Genomic DNA, 21,709 nt, shown 5'->3' with positions numbered 1-21,709 from the left:
TGCAAAGTAGAGGCAATTGCCGACCGCAATATGTATACCTTGATCACTTAGTTGATGTACTGCTATAATACACAAAATCACATCAAATTTTCCATTAAAATGAGTGGAAAATGCAGGAATACTGCTTGGACTGCTTAAGACTTCCCCTACTGAAATACCGATTTTTGGAAAGAATAGAAAATGTATAACTTTGCTATGATAGGGTCTATAGTTTGCAAATTATGAATGTTTCAATGTAAGATGGTACGGGATCCGTGTCCCAAGAACTAATACTGTTAGTCTATTGGGTAATTAATTACGGTACTTTGTTAACAAACACACAAAACAAGTCTATTTGGTATAAAAGTAGAGTACAACTGATTATTAGCTTTAGGCCAAAAAAACATGTTTGTTTCCTGTAGCAGGTCCAAAAAGTCAAATGCGAAATGCGTTAAAAAAATACCCTTTTCGCTGCAAATTGGAATGGGAATTTACAGTGGATTTCTCCGACACACACACAAAAAAATCATATTTCTTCATATTCAAGAATATTTATATTGTTTATTTGTTGTGTAATGTGTAAATGTTTACTCCAATAGTGTTTTATATTATATGTTTGCGATTTTTGCATTTTTTTTCTCTTTTTTTCTTTGTAAGTGAAAAAAAAATTCAAATGCGCACATACGCCGTCAAAAACAACATGCGAGCGCGCTACAGGAAACAAACTTGTTTTTTTTTGGCCTTACAACAGTATCTTATTCAAAGGTTTTATTCATTGTTCTAGTATAGATAAGCCTTGATGAACTCGGTGCACATGTTCTCTCATAGACTTTACATGGTGCTGTATCCCAATTCCGTATCCCAATTGCACCATCCTCTATCTATGTTTACTTAATTACTCACAACTTTTTTATTTAAAATTGCAGAAAATTAATTTTGGTATGAAATGAAGGAGAACTTTCTAGGCTTTAATATGAATGCAAAATAAATAGAATTAAAACAGAATAAATTATTCTTACAAATAAGTCATTTTTTACTTTAAAATGAAACAACAACACCCTATTAGGTACCCCAGTTCACGACACATGGCCATTTGTAACATTAATTTGTACTTCAACTGCTGTAATCAATCAGTACCATTGGATGACATCAAATTTAAGTCATATTCTTTCTCATAATAAAGCTTATCTTGTCATAAAACTTTAATTGATTTATTCCAGTTGAAATCCATACACCCCCTATGACCTTAATCTCCCACACAGGGAGTGTGAATTTCAAATGGAGTCACTCATTCTGGTAATCCCATTTGAAATCTATATTCCAAATCTTCAGACTAAATTTAGGTTAAATGTCATAACCAGACTATGGAATGCTAATGCTGGTTTGGTCCAAATTATGTGCCACCAAATTTTGCAAGGTACCATTGTTTTGTGAGTTTAGCATTTGAAGCTGTGGATCACGAAGTGCCCCTTTGAACAATTAGGCCTTTAAAAAATATTTAGCATCGGTTTGGATGACATAATATGTGACATGATCTGGTCCATGGGGGCCAAAGGAGGCATTTTTGAAAATTGAGTTACTATATAATTATTACCTTAAACATTAGGCGTTCATGTTCTGAAAACACCAAAGGTCTAGCATATTTGGTTCTAAAATTTTGTGATGTCTATTTTCTTATGTATTTTATTGTTTTTCACTGCATAGTTTCGCCTTTATCTCAATTTCAAGTTTGCCGCCTTTGGCCCCCATTGATCAGATCGTGTCACATATGAAGTAGTGATTTTGATGTCTACAATCCAATCAACATACATCTAAACAAAACTGTTATAAAATTCCAATATAGCATATTTGTAAACAACATACATCACATTTGCACTCATTTGGTAATATTTGTGTACCGTATTTGATCTATTAGCGCCCAGATACATGTCAGTTCCTTTTTTGGGTTTTTTTTGGGGGGGGGGGGGCTTAGGAAATAAATAAATTGGAAAGTCAAACTGCAAATTTACACACATAGATATAAACATAAAAATACATATCTGAAGTCAAAATCATCATCTTACACCGAAAGAGTTAGAAGGTAAATTTACTCAGAAATTGGCGCATTGAAAGGGGGCGCTTTAAAAGTTGTTACTTGAAAAATTCCATATGGGCACTATTTAGGTCAAATATGGTATTTCTTATATAAATAATTCTATCAAACATACAACAAATATCAATTTATGTAATTTTGGCAGTTTTATATGAAATATGATTGACATCTGTGTACATGATATGCATTCCCATTCTATCAGGCATAAAAAACCTGTAGATGGCATATATGTATTTAGTTTTTTGCGTGCAATTTTACTTCATTTCAATTTTGATCAGAAATACAGAACAAAATCTATTACATGATTTCAAAATATTTGGTATAATATTGTTTTGATCACCGCATTTGGCCGAATAGAATCCAACTACAAACTTTTAACTGGTAAAATATCAGCAATGTCGCCCTCTATTGACAGAATAAAACAACAGTTTTAGCGCATCGCCTGAAGCCCTTCATGTGTTGGATTAAAAAATGGTAAAGTAGTCGAACCTGCTCTTTTTACAGGACGGAGTGCCCATCTCACTTTTGTTAGTGATTAGGCCAGACTCAATCATGAAATGTTGCCGTGGGCGTGGGGGAATCACCACACCTCCTCTACAGTAATTCTGTTACCTTCCCGGCATAAGAATGCCTGTACCCATTTATAAACCTGGGAGGATAGGCATTATCGAGATAAAGTGCCTTACTCAAGAGCACAACACGATGGTGTCGTGGGGGCTCGAACCCGCAACCTTCTGATTTTGAGTCTGAGCCTGTTCCATTTAGCCACCGTGATCTTTATATGTTAGATGGGGACGGTTTACAGTAAAACGTTTTTTCATCTCTCTGCTGAATTCATAATGACATAGTTTGTATATAAATGAGTTGAAATCATTATCAATATTACTTAGCATCACAAAATCATAACATTTTCCTAAAAGTTAGAAAATTCCATGTACAAGTTATCATATCTATATACTTTGTGACTAATAGAGCATAAATTTGTGATTTGAAAATTACACAAAATTAAAAATAAAATACATAATAAAAAAACCTGTTTGTATCCTGGTTTTCGGCACACCTGTAGCGAAACAAACATGTCAAGGGCTCAGAAAAACAAAACCTTAGAATGTCCAATTTTAGTCAAAAATGAGATTATGGTATCAACATTTTCAGAAAGAAATTCTGATTACTCCTTCATGTAATTATACACAAAATTTAGGATTAGTATTAGGATTAGTAATAGGATTATAGTTAGGATTAGTTGGGATTAGATTAGGTTTTCATACATGAAATATTACATGAAGGATCGACCGGAATTTTCTTCCAGTAACACAATGCCTCCTCTTCATATCCCACCCGGGATATCCCTTCTTTTTTTCACAATAATAAGTCATAAGCCAGTATAACAAGCTCTCACCATGTGGGCATTATTAGGCTTTTCCATTTGATATCCTCTCCCCCTGTGGAAGATTTAGCTATTAAGTCTTCCACAAAGGGAGTATGGGTTTCAAATAGAAAATTGGGTAACTTCCATTTGAAATACTCACTCTACTTGTGGAAGACAGGTGAAGCCATACTACAGGGGGAGTATGAATTTCAAAACAATTAACCCAAGCCAATACTATTTGAAAAACATACCCCCTCTGTGGAAGACTTGTCTTAAATCTTCCACAGGAGTACGATAGATTTCAAATGGAATAGCCCATAGTATGACCAAATCTAATTCAATAATGAATTGACTGTTTCTTAACCCCCTGAGCACTACCTGCCGATCTAACATTGCCTCTGCTTAATTAGTCAATTACATGATATCTTCACTTTAATCACCAATCAGAATGGAGCTTTGCAAATAATTCACCCCATATTATTTGCGTGGTAAAATGATTCTAACAATGTTGCTTATTGGTCCAATTGATAATGAAAACTTCTTTTTGGCTAATTGGCAGGTAGTTCTCATGGGGTTAAAATGGTCAGAATTGATGTAACATTTGTCAAGGCCTTGTATTTCTGATGAGTCCTCAAATTTTGCATTTTTTTTCACTCTTCTTTTTTAAAAATGTGAACAGCACAATGAGTTGTTTGTCACTTAAAGAGATGTTTAGAAAAACAAAACTAATAGCTGCCGGATAAATTACACTTGTCATGTGTTACCGTCAAGGCTTAAAAAGCACCCTAAAAAAGTGTAAGGTTTGTAAAATTTGTAAGGTCTGATAGTGCACCCTTAAACAAGTATAGGTGCAATTTCATACCCTAAACAAGTATTTGGCATTATTTTTACCCCATTTATAGAATCATTCAATTTCTTGACCCTAAAACTGTCCCTAACAACTGGGAAAAGTCAAAGTCAGAACCTTTAAGCTCTAAGACCTTTGTCTCTAAGGAACCTGAACACTATAATGATATACATGTAGTGCGCAAGGTATACTCTTTTTCTTATACGTGACCCACTCTGACAAAACCAGGAACAAGTCACATTTTTGATATTCCATGATTTGAATAAAAATGTAAGCACTAGACAATAAGCTTTAAAATGATACCAAAATTACATAAATAGCATCAATACTTTTCAAGATATGGATAATTTTGTAAATGATACCTTGATATTTTTGCCAAATTACTATTCTGAGTAATGGGCCAATTAGTTTACTGCCTTATACACGATTGATCAGGGATTATCAGAGTTCAACTGTTATTTATTGATTAAATAAACCTCTTCTTATAAGTACTTTCAAGGATTTAATAGGCCACTTAGTCCCATGCAGTTAAGTATTCCAAAAATTTATTTTTATGTCATCTTTAAAGGCCTATAACTCAAAAATATGTCTGGCGACTTGTTCCAGGTTTTGTTGGAGCTGGTCACATATATCCTTGCTTTAGATGCCCTATTCACAATACGTACATACAGTGCCTGATCATGAAAAAAGACTCTCTTTACGTAAATCTTTGGTCATGCATGACACCCCCTGGTCATTGACCAGTGGTTCCCCAAAGGAATGACATCAATACCTATGTCGATTCCTTCACCTTCTTATTGGTCTCATCTTTTTCACTTTTTTCATTACCAGTCCTTTTCTCTTCTGTGTCCTGTGGTACATCATGTGATACATCATGTGACACATCATGTGATACATCATATGACATTTCAGCTGCATTTGATTCACTCTGATCACTGGTGTGAGCTGGTTTGTTGTTATTGGCAACTTCATCCTGTTTTTCTGTTTGGGAGTCTTTGGTGACTTCATGAGCAGGATTGGTCGAAGCACCTACAGCGCCACCGCTGCCACTATCGCTAACACACGCAGCATCGACATCTGTGCCAGCATCATCAGACCCAGCAGTCATTACTCCCAAGTGCAAATACCTGAAAATACACAGAGAAAATATTTTTTGTTAAAAAGTGCCTTCAGCCTAGTAATTTATTCATCAAATCAATTAAATACAACAAAAACAAGAACATTTTGATGCAGTATTCTTACAGTTGTCACTAATTTCATTGGTTCTTGCCCGTGTTATGAGACGATAGAGTATAGCTGGGTGTGTATTTTACCAAGGATGATATCTATGTAGTTCTCCCTCCAAATGCATGCACGAAAAGTGCATTTTTATTTTTCACTCTTGCAAATAACCTGTTGGCAGTTTTGTTCTAAGCATGTTCAGGGGCCAAAAGCATATAAGAGGTTTTTCCCGCCCAACGACATTATAAAATTTGATAAATCAATAATATGCCAGATCAGGGACATACCTTTTGATGTGGCCTTCCAGCCATCTTTTATGTATTAGTTCTTCTCTCCATGTTTTCGGTAGTCTTTTATAACCAACTTTACATCCTAATAAAGCTCCTGCTACAGCACCATTAGTATCAGCATCACCAGCCTACAGAGAGAAAAAGATAAGATTAAGGCGATGAAAAAACCCATTATATGGGCCCGACCGACCCGGATTTTGCATTTTGGGTATTTTTTTTTGGCTGTATGCAAACCCTTAAAGGTCAGGTCTATAGCAAAAACAACATCATACCATTGGCAAGCTAATATTATGAGGACAATGAAAATGACTCCTTTTTGAGAAAATAAGACGTTTAAAATTGATATTCCGCAAAAACCAACTTAAGCGGCGAGTTCCTTCGAACGAGACAGATTTGGCCTAGAAAACCGGTGACGTCATGAAATGAGATGTGCACGCTGTGAGAAAAGGAACTATAAACGCTCTCAATGGACAGAACGTATACTGTTGCTGTTAACAGAAAAACAAGAGCAGTAACCGCACCATAGCTGAACCATGCCCGATCGGAGCAACTCTAAATTTGACCTCACCTTTGACCTCAGATGTCCTTTGAAGTTTCATACTTCCCAAATGCCACAGATTGTTTTTCCCCAGTTGCCGGGGATTGTTTTCCCAGAGTTACAGCCCCATCGGAGCAGCTTTAACATTTGACCTTTGATGATCTCAGATGCTGTTTCATGATCCCCTTATGATCAAGGATTATTTGTACCAAGTTTTAGCTCAATCGGACATATTTCAAAATGTTGGTAGAAACTATATAGCATTTACCTTGAAGCCTTATAGTGTGTATGTATTGATTTTCATAAATGCATCATGGGAAGGAATAACATTTGACCACCAAACCCCCACCACACAAGTATTCACCATTATTGCGCAATCAGAGGCAATATATAGCATTTATCACATACCTTGTGTGTATTTTCATAAATGCATCATGGGACGCCGTAATTTCCTGTGATCTAAATACTAACCACAAAATGGGCTATAGTGGGCGATTTTAGACATGTCCAGTTTGGTCCATACTGTGGTTAAGATACTGTTTTAATAATACTTTGGGAATTTTCACAATATTTACTTCACTTTCTTGGAAACAATATGCTTGTTATCAAAATAGCAGACAAGCTGCCTCCCGTCACAGGCAGTAATTGTTATATCTAAAAGAAAGTTGGCAAACCCGTGATAGAAGCCCAATTGGGCGACTTCTGATGATTTTAAAGACAAAATGGACCACAACTTTAAAGCTATTATGAGTAGAACCCCCTGTGTTTTTGTATTATATTCTTTACTTCGTTCTCTTTCATTTCACACCACTTGGGGTTCATACCTTTGTGGCATTTAAAGATATGTCCATTTCAGACCAAATGGTTGGTAAGTAAGTAAGTAAGTAAGTAAGTAAGTAACATAGACTAATATAGGCTGAGACCATTTCATGGTTCAGCAAAAATCCAAATTAAGTATTACAAATTTCATGGTTTTTAAACATATGGATAAAATCAGCCGCTTCTTTCTTATATATTAGACAATTGTGATATTACAATTCATATGTATATCAATATCATGAGAAATATTAGGCCTAAAAAATAAATACATAATTTGAGCTTAGAATTTCATCTGAGACTAGCATATAAACCGTGTTAGTCCACAAACTCATGTAACTGATTTCCCTGTATATTGCAATGCTATAGTTTCAGTTGGATGAAATATTACAAAGCAAACACATAGTAACAATTATTGTGTGGGCTTTGTTCCCGAAAGAGAACAATAGCGTGCGTATTGTTATGCAGCATTGTTATGGTAAGTGATAGTACAACGCATTGTTGCTAATGTCAAACTTGTCAAAGTGATTGTATGATGAGAGCACGATGAAGTGTCCGCTTCATTTACCTACGTCATCAGTCAAACGGGGGAGAACACGTACGCTTCAAACGGGGAAGAACACGCACGAGGCTGAACTTTAACCACACAATTTCTCCTTTTTCAGGAGAAATACGCACAAAAAAATTGCAACAAGTGTCAACTTGTAATGTAATAATTATTCTCTTCGAATAGAGATAAACTTGTTTTTGCTATAGACCTGCCCTTTAACAATTTGCAAGGTCTAAAAATGCATCTCTAAACAAATATGACAAGTAGAATTTCCTACCCCAAACAAGTATTGACATTATTTTCACCCTCATTAGAATAGAAGCAAGTAAATCAGTCATTTTATTGACCCTAAAACCCTTCATAACAAATAAACTGGAAAACACAAATTCAACCTTTTTCAACATTTAACCTTTCTTCATGCTACATTCATCTCAAAGGACCCAAAACACTTTTGTGCAAGGTATACTCTTTTTCTTAAATGTCCTTGTTTCAGATATCATATTCACGATTAATGTACGCAACGGTGCCTGATCATGAAAAAGATCCTATTAATGTGAATCTTTGGTTAGGCATGACTCCCCCCCCCGGAAAACGTACCTCTCTTGTTAATGCTTCAATCGCTTTCCTGAAGTCTTTCTGTCTAAACGCCCAGAAGCCTGCTCCCAGACACTTGTATATGTAGCCAATTTTGCCTTTTTCATCCAGATCCAGGTCCTCTATGTTCTCTATATTCATAAAACGATGAAGGTCTTCAGCTGGATACTCAGGAATATCCTGTGGAGCAATATAATATCCAGAATTATAAATGATTATTTTGTGGTTTTTTATTTTAATTTGTTATTCTTTTATATCCAAAATGCTGAAATAATATTATATTAGTCATAACTTTTCTGTCCATTTTTATGCTGAAATGTGAGGTAAAATGAAAGAAACCCCATTGGCTATTTATGCTGTTAATCATGGTGTTCTATGGGGATGTAATGTCTTTGTAAGACATATGTTGAAATTGCTCTTTCATCAAACAATTACCACAACACATTTGGCTGTTTGCATTTTAAAGTGTAAGCTGGGACATGTGTAAACATAGTATGCCAAAAAAAATCAGGTTTGGAAATTCACTTAAAAAGATCATACATTATGGCTATAACAGGAGAAACCTATTAAAGGTGGGTGGGCAGATTTTTTTTTTTTTGTAGTCCGACGGTTCTTTATTCCGACGGTTCTTTAGTCCGAAGGTTCTTTAATCCGACGGTTCTTTATTACGAAGGTTCTTTATTCCGATGGTTCTTTATTTGAAGGTTCTATAGTCCGAATTTTGAAAACGGTTCTTTAGTCCGAATATGAAAATAGGCTCTATAGTCCGAATTTAAAAAGGGTTCTATAGTCCGAATATGGAACTAGGCTCTATAGTCCGAATTTTAAAAAAAGGTTCTATAGTCCGAAATTGCAAAAGGGTTCTATAGTCCGAAACGGATACCGTGTTCTTTAGTCCGAATTGGTAAACAGGTTCTATAGTCCGAATTTTATTTTCATCATTTATTTCAGTGTCAAATCATCATTCATTTATTCATTCTTGATTTCGTTCGATATTTTTTTCATTAGCTCTTTCTTAAAATCCCTTTCTCATTTTTGTTTGTTCTATATTCAAATTTCTTTCGTTCTATCTTTATTATATTCTTTCTTTCTTCTTCTTGTTATTTCTTAATGTTCATTATTTTGTATTCATTGTTCTTTCATTTGGACTTCCTTTTAGTCTTTATTCAGTTGTTTCATTTGTTCTTCCATTTATTTTCTTTCATTGTGCCTTTCCTTCTTTTGTTCTGTTTTTTTTTGTTTTGTGGGTGTGGGTTGTGTGTGTGTGTGTTTGTACTTCTTCAGGTTTCTTTATATTTTTGTTCCATTCATTATTTTTCTTTTCGTTTCTGATGGTGTAAAAATATGTCAACATTTTTGGAGCAAATATCGTATTTTTAGGATCTTTGTTTACAGTAAGTTGGGGATATCAGGCGCGAACGCAGGATTTGTTTTTGATGACGGGGGGAGGGGGCAAAGTAGTGTCATCCCGTTTACCATAAACTCTGCTATTATCTACCTAGAGGGCGCAGTAAATGTTAATGTTATGAAAAAATTCGGACTATAGAGCCTTTTTACTGATTCGGACTAAAGAACACGGTATCCGTTTCAGACTATAGAACCCTTTTGTAATTTCGGACTATAGAACCCTTTTGTAATTTCGGACTATAGAGCCGATTTTCATATTCGGACTAGAGAACCATTTTTAAAATTCGGATTAAAGAACCTCTTTTAATATTCGAATTAGGGAACCTTTTTATAAAATTTGGACTATAGAACCTTCGAGATAAAGAACCGTCAGAATAAAGAACCTCTTTTAATTTTTTTTTCGGACTAGAGAACCTCTTTTAAAATTCGGACTAACGAATGCTATGAACACATGTTCGGACTAGTGAACCTTCGGACTAAAGAACCTTCGGAGTATAGAAGCGTCGGATTATAGAGCAGTCCCCTTTTTTTTGTGGGGGGGGGGATGAAATTGTCAAAGGGATGGTCAAAAATTCAAAAACAAAGTAATACAAAGGCACATTTTCTTGTATATGGGGGTTGCAGCATAATTTGAGAAGTTGGAAGCAATTGTTTGCTTATTTGTGGCAGTTATACTCACCTTTGCTCCAACTAGATGTTCTTCTTGCCCTTTGTAGTATTGTAGATATGGTTTTGCATATTCATAAGCATCATTGGTTAAGGCCTGTGTATCATAGCTTCCATCTTTTAACCGATGTCTTCCTTGTAACATCATAGCGATGCAGGTTGTCACGGCAATACAGGAGGCAATGCATCTTGGGTTAAAAAAAAATACGGGTTATTGTAGATCAGTGTCTTAGCTGGCAGTTCATATTTGCTCATAGACTAATATTACAATGCGTTACTTATGGAAATCTAAAAAAAGATCTAAATCATTTGCAGAAATTGCAAAATAAGTGCAATACGGTTCATATGGCTAAAATCAAAATTTGAACATGTACAATGTAACCCCTCTGCGTGCAAAATTTTTCAATTTTAATTCTAAAATGATTACATTTTAGTTTCATAACAGGCCAAAAGAATCCGCACATCGCAACTTTTGATAAAATATATCTGGAATAGCCCAACATAAACATTTACATCAAAGGTATATTTTAAAACTGGTCAACAACACTCACTTTTTGCACCAAATATTTAAGAGAAACCATACAATACAATACAATAAACAGAATGTATATAGCGCCTTAGCATAAGTATGAACAAAGCGCTTTACAATGATCTTAAAAGTACAACTTATACTACATCTTAGGCTACAATAACCATTCTCCATCATTAGCCGTGTAATTAGCCTTTTCGAGATATGGCGACCCACAATAGGGTCGTGTAAAAGTACATGAAGGAATAACCGACAATGGGATGGTGCTGCACGAAATGGCTAAAGTCTTTTGAATTTGGCGGGTTTTACCCATATTGAAGACTGCCCTCCTGTTGTGTACGCCATATCTTAAAAGGCTAATGCTAGTTGGTAGACTCACTGATTATTCTCTAGTGTTTCTAGATGTTGACAATATCCTTTTGTCCTAATGTGATGGTGTTTCTAGAAGATGGTTGTTGACCAGTTTTAAATTATTGATGTAAGTCTATTCCCGACAAATCTTTTCATTCGCGATAAACACGTACGTACCTTGGGTCTGCGTGTGTCACTTTACATATCCGTATGGTATTTTCTATGACTTTCTCAATGTTGTTGTAGTTATGCACCCCTAATATGGATGTTCTCATCAATGCACCATTAGGGGCTGCATTGAAGTTTCTTTCCCACCACACCTTGTATGCAGCCTGTAGCAGAGATGGAAAAAAAAGATTCAAGAAAACAATTAATGTACGCTACACAGCGTCATCATCCCTATATCTTCGTGTCAAAAATTGCCGTGATAGTACGGCGAATCCTCTCGTTTTTCAAAAGCTACGCATGGCGATTTTGTTCACTCAGGCTAAGCATACCATTTACATGATATGATATATCACACAGAGCCTGCCGCATAGTTTCTATTCTACGATTTGTGCATGATGATCAGTACCACATATAAAATAAATAAATGTCGGTGATTTAACGTGCGCTACACCTAAGTACCAGCACACTTCAACAATTATTCCGCTGCCATTAGGATATATCAGAATCATTTCCGCTTCCACAAGTCCGCAACTGATGCGCAGGTACTCTCAGCGACTTAGATTGTGATTACCCCCAGCAGCTCCCCATTTCACACCTGGGTGGAGTGAAGCAATTGGGAATTAAGCTATCTTGCTCAAGGACGCAACACACTGGCCGTGGTGGGGATTCGAACCCGCAACCTTTCGATTATGAAGCTCGCGCCCTAACCATTAGGCCACCGTGCTTCCCACGGTGTTGCCATTATATGGTGTTGCCATTATAGAAAATTTGATTTGTGGTCAGGTAAAACCACAGAATTAGAGAAGGAGAACCGGGACTCCCTATATCGCCACGTGCAATCGCACCGTCCAGCTATGGGGAGAAAATTGGGGGTATTCGGGTCCTTGCCGACGGTGCACGGAGACAAACGAAAACAATTCTGCGTCTCATCTGAAGCGCCTTTGGTATCGCGTGCAGGTCGCATCAAGTGCGTCTCTCAATGTGCGCCCATCATGTCGCGCTTGCATGACAACGAATTCCTCGAACGTATTCCGAGGGAAACCGAATACCCCCAATTTTTGCTTCATGCCTGTATCAAGATGGCGGTCGAGTCCTGGTTCTCTGGTTTTAATTCTGTGGGTAAAACGCAGGTTTCGTTTCCAGTACACTAACTCGAAAAGCAATACACTAATTAGCGGGGCCTTACTGTTTGCTGTGGATATATTTTACTGCATTTTATAAGTAAAGATTTTGAAATCCAAAGTAAAAATTGTGATATTTTCAACTGTTTGAAAAATGAATTATACAAAGGAACCCGTGTAAGATCCAGCTGCTGTATCTATAATACAATGTACATTACCGACTTTCTTTATCTGCGTCAATAATAGAATATCGATTTCAATCAAATTGAATACATGTCTCCATTTTGAGTTTGTACTACACGTCTGAGCGTTCAAACGATCGATTTCTAGCCAATCAGATACGGTAGGCCTCCTTTTCTTGCGTTCTGTGAAATACCAATCGCCTGTCGCTCACCAACGGAGTATTAAGTTTATATTTATAACACTGGCTGTCGACACTGTGCGCCTATTACAGTTGATATGCGCTACACTGGGCGGCTATTACAGTTGATATCCATACATCCGCTATGAAAAACATGACTTTAATGTGGTACTACACCCCTTGATAAATTTGTGACTATTTTTGCATTTTTCTCAAAAACTAATAAAACACTGGTAACAAAAGTTATGTATATTATAGGGGTAAGGAATCCAGTTACTACACTGAAATTTCAGTGACTCAAGTTATCAGTTATTGATTTATTGATCAAATATTGGTTTTCCCTCATTTTTGACTTTAACTCCACGACTCTTGTCTGTGCTGAAATAATGTTTTTAGTGCAGTAGTTGTAGTCCTTGCCCCTATAATATATCTTACCTGTCACCAATGCACTTTAATTTGTGAGAAATATGCAAAATAGGCACAAAACTTGCCAGGGGTGTAGTACCACCTTAAAGCCCTATTGTACGATTTCCTTCAAATTTTAAATTAGTTATTTTATACTTAAAATGCTGAAAGTCAGGAAGGGTTTCTGTCCATTTTGAAATAACAAGGCAAGAAATGCATTATGGGAGTGCAAGATATTTTCTCTGGTTCTGCGGAATAGACCTTTTCCAATCAAGATCGGAAAACCGCAGTATTTATTCAGTAAGCTAGGGGGTCAAATTGGTGCACAATGAATCAAGCAGAATTGCATACCCTTTTGAGTGAAAATACAACGTATTTAGCCAAAATCAACATGAGTCATCACAGAGAAATATTTTCTAAAGGTATTAAACTAACACTTCCACTATTTGGCCTTTCACAATGTGACAGTAAAAAAAAGAAAAATGCAGATGTTTGTCGTCTGCGGCACATTTGATTTGGTCTTTGCGTGATCGTCGCAATATAAATATAAATATCTTGCACAAGCCATACCCAATGCTTGACCGTGTCTTTCACACAGATTTATGTTCAGACGTAATAGTTGCGTTTGCGTAAGCGTTGATGACCCAGAATTGTAAATGGGGTCATCCATAATAAACTTGGGAAAACGTCGATTTGAAAAGGTCTATTAGGAGGTTAAGATGTGCAATCTGCTAACAAGCGAAAAATAGACATTTTATATATTCTTAGATAGCAAGAACCAATCAGAGCAAACGTTAGAAAAAGAGTGTGTTAACTGCAGGTGTATAATGCCCGGGTGCGCACACTTTCTCGCGGGTTGATGCACTCCCATTTTCCAACATTTTTAGTGACAATTTTGTTATAAAAGTAGCTAAAATCTTTACCATGTGTGGATCATCATTATAATCTCTGTGATGTAGCACTGCAAATGTTGTACTGCCACATCCCATACCAGCTTTGTCACCAAGTTCTGGAAAACCATGTTTACACCAGTCGATCATTCTCCTACCGAAGTCACTAGGAACAATCTGATGTGGCATAACAAAAAATGGAATGAGTATTACATTATTGAAAACAATTTATTTGGGCGAATTAACTCTCTGGACTGCAGACGACAAGTTAAAAATTTTCTTCACAAATGCAAAAATTGTACCTTTACAAATTACATGACAATATTTTGGAAAAATGCATTATAGAATGAGCACAAACAAGCCTGGTATTTGGTTCAATGGTTTTTAAGATAGCTCTTGATATTTTGGGAAAAATTCCAAAACTTGGGAGTTTTTATTTTGAAACCTATGGCCAGCATGCAGAGCATTAAAGACAAACTCTATGGGTAATCTGTATATTCACTAGAACAATACCAAATATGGAAATTAAAACCTTTGACCTCAGCCATCAAGTTTGTTCAATCAACAAGGCATTTGAGTATGGTGCAAGAGGTTGCGGGTTCGAATCCTTGTGGTGGTTTAGCATGCTTTCGTTAGCTTGAATTTCCCCATATAGATATGGTTTTAATAAATGAATAAATAAATTGCTGCTAATACTCATATTCCATACTATACCATTTTTCATCCTGATGTGGCAATGACATCAGTGCACATTTCATTGGGCACAGCTTCAAATCGCTAGTGTTCGCTCAACTTAAAGACACTGCATACATATAGATGCACAAGCGAAACAGTTGCTTCAAGGTGTTCATGGCACTGCCACACAAGGGTGAAAAATGGTATAGCTCTCCTGGACTGATTTTGACCAAGGCTATTTCAGTTGAAATCCATACAGGAAGATGTGGAAGGGTATATTTCATGGTCGATCCTTAACACACTCCCTGTGTGTCAGATTAAGGTCATATCTTGCCATAGGGGTGTATGGATTTCAACCGAACAGCCCAATTTACAAAGCATGACCTTGATTTTAATAATGCAAACTTTTTATTTTACTTTTTATGTGCAAACTACTTTCTTTTCACTTCTGTTTGTGATATTTTACAAATGATGTTTCCATGGTTACCTACCTGTCCATTATTATCAATCAGTGATTGGAGGATTAAGATCATCTGATCACTGTCATCTGTCCAATCAGCAGTTGGGAAACGAAACTGATGGTATGATTTCTGTGCTGTTATGTCCTTCATTTTGTATTCAAAGTGTTTATGTGATCCAAAAAGCTGTAACGAAAGAGAAAAAAAACACCAACAACATGAATGACAGTAAGAATTGCTTTTGCCCTAACGAGGAACATGCTTTTTTGCTATCGGAAGGCAGAGAAGGAACGAAAAAGGATCGAGAGAAGACGAAGAAAGATTTCACTTGGCACCCCCGGGAATTGACCCCGGGACCCCTCGGGTGACACACACACGATCACCGACCTCATGCCACGGGGGAGTCGCTTGCCTGGCCAGTGACTTGGTGCCCATAAATGACTTAGGGTGATTGCGCAATGCCATCACGTGGAATGCATGCATGCGCAGTGGTTTTCCTTTTAAGTTGTAAGATTTTTTCACGGCAGTGAAATGATGCCACTTGCACCCACATCTCATATGCACAGTTTATCCCTTACATATCCTGTGTCTTGAATAGCTATATATGTGGTTAACCAGTGTGGTTAAGAGGCTAGGAAATAATTCCTAATATCTCATACCCTAGTTTGTATGCCTTTATCTAATCTTGCCACACATGACAACTTAATATTTAGCCTTACACCCGGGAAAGAGTCTGTTAAGTGGAGGAATTTTTTAGCCTTTTTTATAAACATGTTTTCAATTGGCTTATAGCCATCACATGCTGACAATACACATAACTGATTGGTTAATCAAAACTACCATTTCATGGTCAGGCCTAATCACAAATTAACATATCATCTGTAATTAGAAAACTATGCAGCAGGCGATTTACTTCAGAAAAAGTTTAATATAATTACATTGCACAAAACTAAGTCCATTATCTATTGTTAATTGAATGTTTATTGACTCTTGTAATAACCCAGTTAATTGAATGTTTATTGACTCTTTTGCAAACCCGGTGACACCTCATTATAGAAATCAGACCTGTTGATAGGTTGTAAGAGGGGATAGCCTTTTCCAGGCATAAATTGGGCCATATATAAAGAAAGTTTTGCTACTTTGCAACGCAATAAAAAACTAAATGCAAAAAGAGGTTTTTAAGAAATATTGTTTTCCAGAGTCAAGACGCAGGTATCATTATTAAGTCTCATATATCACTTATTTATTGTCGAATAAGTGCAGAGTAGGTTAGATATGAATATTAAATGTTAGACCAAAGTAGCTCAAAGTACATGTACTATACACCTGATCCGTGAACTTGTCTTTTTTAAAGACAAATTCTTGTTAGGTGTTAGGGTTATGGCCCCTCCCCCTCAAAACAATGGCTATCTCTTGTCTCACACAGGGGGTTGGAAATACAATGTGATATGCTCTATGTATTTGTGTTTTTTTCTGAATGAATTTCAATTTTTTTGCAGGTGCTAATGGGGGGGAGGGGGAGGGGCTAAGTTATTTTTTTTAAATAGTGGAATTTTGAATGATATTTTTCTTTTGACTGGGCTGGCAACAGGACAGGGAATGTGTGGCACAAGGATTATGCATTGCAGGGGGAACAAAACAATGATATCCCTGCTGATACTAATAGGCCTTACTTTTGCTTCAGTGGCCTTGTGAGTAGCTGCATGTATGAACAGAATCAGAAGCCATCCCTCTGCCCCAGTAATCCCGGGGGTAGACATCAAAAACAAATTTCAATAGACATATTTGTGGCAATAGTATTCCTTCAATGTGGCCAAATTGGTTCAATTTGGTGCACAGACAAAAGGGAAGAATCAAATCAAAATCACATATTATATCAGAACACACAAAATGTTGAATTGTTGACCAAATTTTTTTAACCAGGGCCGATTTGGCACCCAGGGCAAGTGCGCCCTTGCCCCCTAGCTACGCTACTGCTGAACATGCAAAATACTTGCACCCCTGAAAGGGAATTTGTGCCCAAATATAGATTACCACTTACCGCTGCAGCTGATGGTTTGGTTAAAAATTCTGTTATCAATCCGATGGCATCTCCGATACAATTGCCAAAGATGGTGCCAAGGATCTGGTCATGAAGTTCACGAGGAATGTCTAGTGTCTGCCGCGCCATTTCTGGAGATTGGTTACCATCAGTATTAGAATCTGCAGGTGTATATCCTTTGCCTCGTAAAAGTTGCTGGAAATGGGTCAAGCACTGTCCCATGGCCATTTGATGAGTTTGGTATTATTAAACACCTAATCCTATGCGAGAAAAATAGGTGTTTTGTGGTGAAATCAGGGCTAAAAAAACCCAATTTTTGCTCACTTTGTGCAAATTTGTTCCACTTTTGCACCAAAGGCCTACTTCACAATTTTTGCTTTAATATGGCAAAAATTTTCACGCGCTTCACGCGTATTTGTACCATAATCTTAAGGGAAGCGGTATGAACGTTTGGACAGTATTTATTGTGGGACATTTGAGCACATCAGACATATCAAATTGCATTCTGAATACGAAGAATGTCCTTCTGATATCAAATAATTTTGATTTTATGAAATTCGCAATGTAATACACATTTTATGGCAAATCATTAAAAATTGATATTTTTGATATTTAACAGTACTCGAAGTAAACTTTATAAATCTGATGATTTATATTTGAAGTGTATGTAGGTGGGATGAAAAGCTGACGATCAATTGAAAATTTTGACCTTTAAGTATTGAAGATATGGATTTTTTTCCCAAAACACCAAAAAAAAATTAGGTCTTTTGGGGAAAAAATCCATATCTTCAATATGAAAGGTCAAAATTTTCAATTGATCGTCGGCTTTTCCTCCCAGCTACATACACTTTAAGAATATATCATTAGATTTATAAAATTTACTTCGAGGACTGTTATATATCAAAAATTTGAAAAATATCAAATTTTTATAATTTGTCATAAAATTTGTATTATATCGTGATTTTCAAAAAATGAAAATTATTTGATATCAGAAAGACATGCTTTGTATTCAGAATGCAATTCGATACGTCTGAGGTGCTCTCATGTTCCATAAAAAATACTGTTGAAACGCTCAAAACAGATCCCTTAATTTGTCGCCAAAAGGTGCTGGATTCACTATACTTCAAGAAATGTTTTCAAACCCCACCCCATACTCCTAATGTCAAAAAGAAATCTATGCCAATGTTAATGAAGAACAAGTCACAAGCAGGGCTTGCATCTAAATTGTTACATGCAAAATGCATTAAAATTACTACTATCGTCTTCTTTTTCACATTTATTGTAACATTATTTCCTTTGGGTTTGTCAAATTTCTGTCAGGTGTGTAACTTTAAGAGTTACACGCCCGACTTCCTAGTGCCAAATAAAGTTAAGAGCTAGCCCTGGGTGAAATAGGAAGATTTTTTAATATGTGGGGGGGGGCTGACAAAACCAACTTTGTTAACGGTCTGTTCTAGAGGTGCATGATGGGTTTTCACCCTCTAGAATCAGAAACTTTGGGTCAAATATAGGTCAAAAATTGCCATTTTTCTGGTATCTGATCAGTTTTTATCCTTCACCTGCAATTACTGGGGGGAAAAGGGTATTTGAGCCCCGCATCCTAAGGGGTTGTGCAATAATTTTGAGCGTCCGGGGTAAAATTTCCAAATGGTTCACCAAAATCACTTGCCCCCCTCTCGGCCCCCAAAAATTCTTTGCCCCCCCCTTGCACATGCCATTGGGATCCCAATTTCCAAATCTTAAATGGTCTATATACATGTTGCGAGCGCAGCGATCAGGAAAATTTGCATATATACATTGTAAGCGTTTCTGTACCGTTTTCCGAAGCCTTTTTAGCGTGTTTTATTTACATTGGTTTTTTTGCAAAGGCGCCTCATGAATGTGTGCCAAAATCGCTTTCCCCCCCCTCTCAGCTTGCCAAAATTGCTTGCCCCCCTTCGCTCGCTTAAAATTTCTTGCCCTCCACCTTGGGCTGGGGCGGACATTTTAAAAATGAATTTAGAAGAGCAGCAACGACACCTCCTGCATTACATTCCAGATGTTAAATCTACATCATATGCAAAATTTGAGGAAAATTGAACGAGCCCGTTTTATTTTAGGGCCATTTGTCAGGGGGCATAAACTTCAGAAGTGACGGAATGTGCCTGTATTTATTTCATGAAATCTCAATTAAGATTATTACACCCTGTCCAATTTTGTGCCTATTTTGCATTTTCTCAAAAATTATAGCGCATTGGTGACAAGTAAGATATGTATATTATAGGGGCAAGGACTACAACTACTGCACTGGAAATTTTATTTCAGCACAGACAACAGTTGTGGAGTTACAGTCAAAAATGAGGGAAAACCAATATTTGATCAATAAATCAAAATAAAACTACTTGCCTTGAGTTGCTGAATTTTCAGTGCAGTAGTTGTAGTCCTTGCCCCTACAACATGCATATCTTAATTGTCACCAATGCGCTATAATTTTTGAGAAAATGCAAAAATAGGCACAAAATTGGCCAGGGGTGTAGTACCCCCTTAACTATCATGAAATATTAATAGTTTAATAGGAATTTCAATTGAATGAACACAGCTTTCAACAGCTGTACTCAATCTAACCGCGATCGTATCACTATTTCAAACCTCAACAAACGCACACAAACTTGGATACAATATTAACCAATCACAAGCGTGTTGGCATGGTTGGATTCACTTCCACGTTACTCGCAGACAGTTGAGTCGCACATGCAGCTGGCGTACGTCGCGCAGTGTACGCAAAAAAATCATCATGCTATGTCAGGCTGCGTTCATTCAATTGAAATTTTCACTATAGTTTATACAATTTCAATTTACACTTACTTTACAATTTTTTATGCCTTGCTGTCCAGTAGAGTAGGCCTACCCTATCCTGACATGCCAGCCAGTCAAAGTCAAAATGTCCAGTACATCATATTATCCGTATCTTTATACCCCATACTTCATTCTATAAATAGCTGATATGATCATTCCACGTAGGCATGCGCACGAGAACAACGAGTTAATCACACATTCAGAGACCATTGCATCAATCATGACATGACTGAGTGATAAGCATGATAAGCTTACAATACATGTCGATATGTCAAAATCAAATTTCATCATGATTGCAAAACAATTCTTTCAGGAAAAATTTATTCCAAACGTATGAAAAATAAATAATGTCCGATCAAAATTGTACCTGTGTGCAATGCTTTTGTAATCAATCTTACCCATTTTCTGCTGGAATCCACCCACGTTAAATATGAGATTTTATCCCAACACACTTGCACATACAGGATCGGTAATCACCTACTAAAATGAAAAATAATGGGAAATTCCCAATCACTTCCGGGTCCAGGCGATCATTCTGTAGCCTAAGTATATGCGTGCGCCTCACTTCTCTGCGACAAAATATGGGCGAGCAAAGTTTGCGTAATAACTATCAGCAATAAAAGTTACACCTAAAATGCGCAGACTAGAAATTAGTCCATGGGATAATGTATGCAGAATTATTATTTAGGCTAAAAAATTAATATTAATAAAAAAAAGTTTGTTTCCTAAGTGTAGGCTGTGAGCCTGTGAGCATTTCGTTTTTGGAGAAATTGTACCACATTTTGGTGTTTTTATTTGAGAAATCCATAAAATGAATATATATACTAGCGGGAGACCCGCGCTTCGCGCGGGTCCCCGCTAGTTGAGTAAACTGGAGCGGTTAGTAAACTGGAGTGATTTATGGTTAACGGTGATGGTAATGATTGTGTCTTGGTGTAGATTGATTATTTATCCTATAATAATTTTATTACCTGGAAATTTTTAGAATTAAGAATTTCCCCTAAAGAACTTATTTGTAAGGTCTTCCCTCAATTCCCCCAGACCCCCATGTTGGAAGTTGCGACCGCACATCATGTGCATGTCACCGTTGGGGGGGGGGGGCAAGAAATCTTTGGCGAGCTGAAAGGGGGGGCAAGCAATTTTTGGCAAGCCGAGAGGGGGGGGGCAAGCGATTTTGGCACACATTCTTGGGGCTCCGTTTAAATAAAACGCTCTAAACAGGCTTACGCAAACCGTAGGGAAAGCTGCCAATGTTCAAGCTCGCTGCGCTCGCAACATGTATATAGACCATTAAAAGGTTTGCAAATTGGGATCCCAAAAATTTGGCATGTGCAAGGGGTGGGGGTGGGGGCAAAGATTTTTGGCGGGTCGAGAGGGGGGGCAAGCGATTTTTGGCGAGCCGAGGGGGGGGGGGTAAGCGATTTTTGGCGAGCCGCTCGGAAATCCCCAGGGGGGGCTCATAATTATTGCACAGCCCTTATATTTAGAAGGTGCGACATTTGAAAT

General features: G+C 37.0%; 1 protein-coding gene across 2 annotated transcripts; it reads right to left on the bottom strand.

The window, feature by feature from the left end:
* Nucleotides 1–1,936: 1,936 nt before the first annotated feature.
* LOC140171703 (ADP-ribosyl-[dinitrogen reductase] glycohydrolase-like) lies at nt 1,937–20,682 on the bottom strand. Of its 2 annotated transcripts, none has more exons than XM_072195001.1 (9): nt 20,602–20,682; nt 17,369–17,628; nt 15,361–15,513; nt 14,228–14,371; nt 11,427–11,581; nt 10,383–10,557; nt 8,300–8,476; nt 5,796–5,926; nt 1,937–5,414 (listed from the first exon to the last, which is right to left on the bottom strand). In XM_072195001.1, the coding sequence occupies exons 2-9, from the start codon at nt 17,594–17,596 to the stop codon at nt 5,060–5,062; spliced, it is 1,518 nt and encodes a 505-aa protein (XP_072051102.1). In that variant the 5' UTR covers nt 17,597–17,628; nt 20,602–20,682; the 3' UTR covers nt 1,937–5,059. The 2 variants fall into 2 exon arrangements, with proteins under 2 accessions (XP_072051102.1, XP_072051103.1); XM_072195002.1 differs by lacking the exon at nt 20,602–20,682 and adding an exon at nt 20,213–20,326.
* Nucleotides 20,683–21,709: the final 1,027 nt, after the last annotated feature.

The sequence above is a fragment of the Amphiura filiformis genome, chromosome 15 (assembly GCF_039555335.1).
Source record: "Amphiura filiformis chromosome 15, Afil_fr2py, whole genome shotgun sequence".
NCBI lineage: Eukaryota > Metazoa > Echinodermata > Ophiuroidea > Amphilepidida > Amphiuridae > Amphiura > Amphiura filiformis.
The sequence above is the reverse complement of the archived record's forward strand: the minus strand, read 5'-3'. Positions and strand labels throughout refer to the sequence as shown.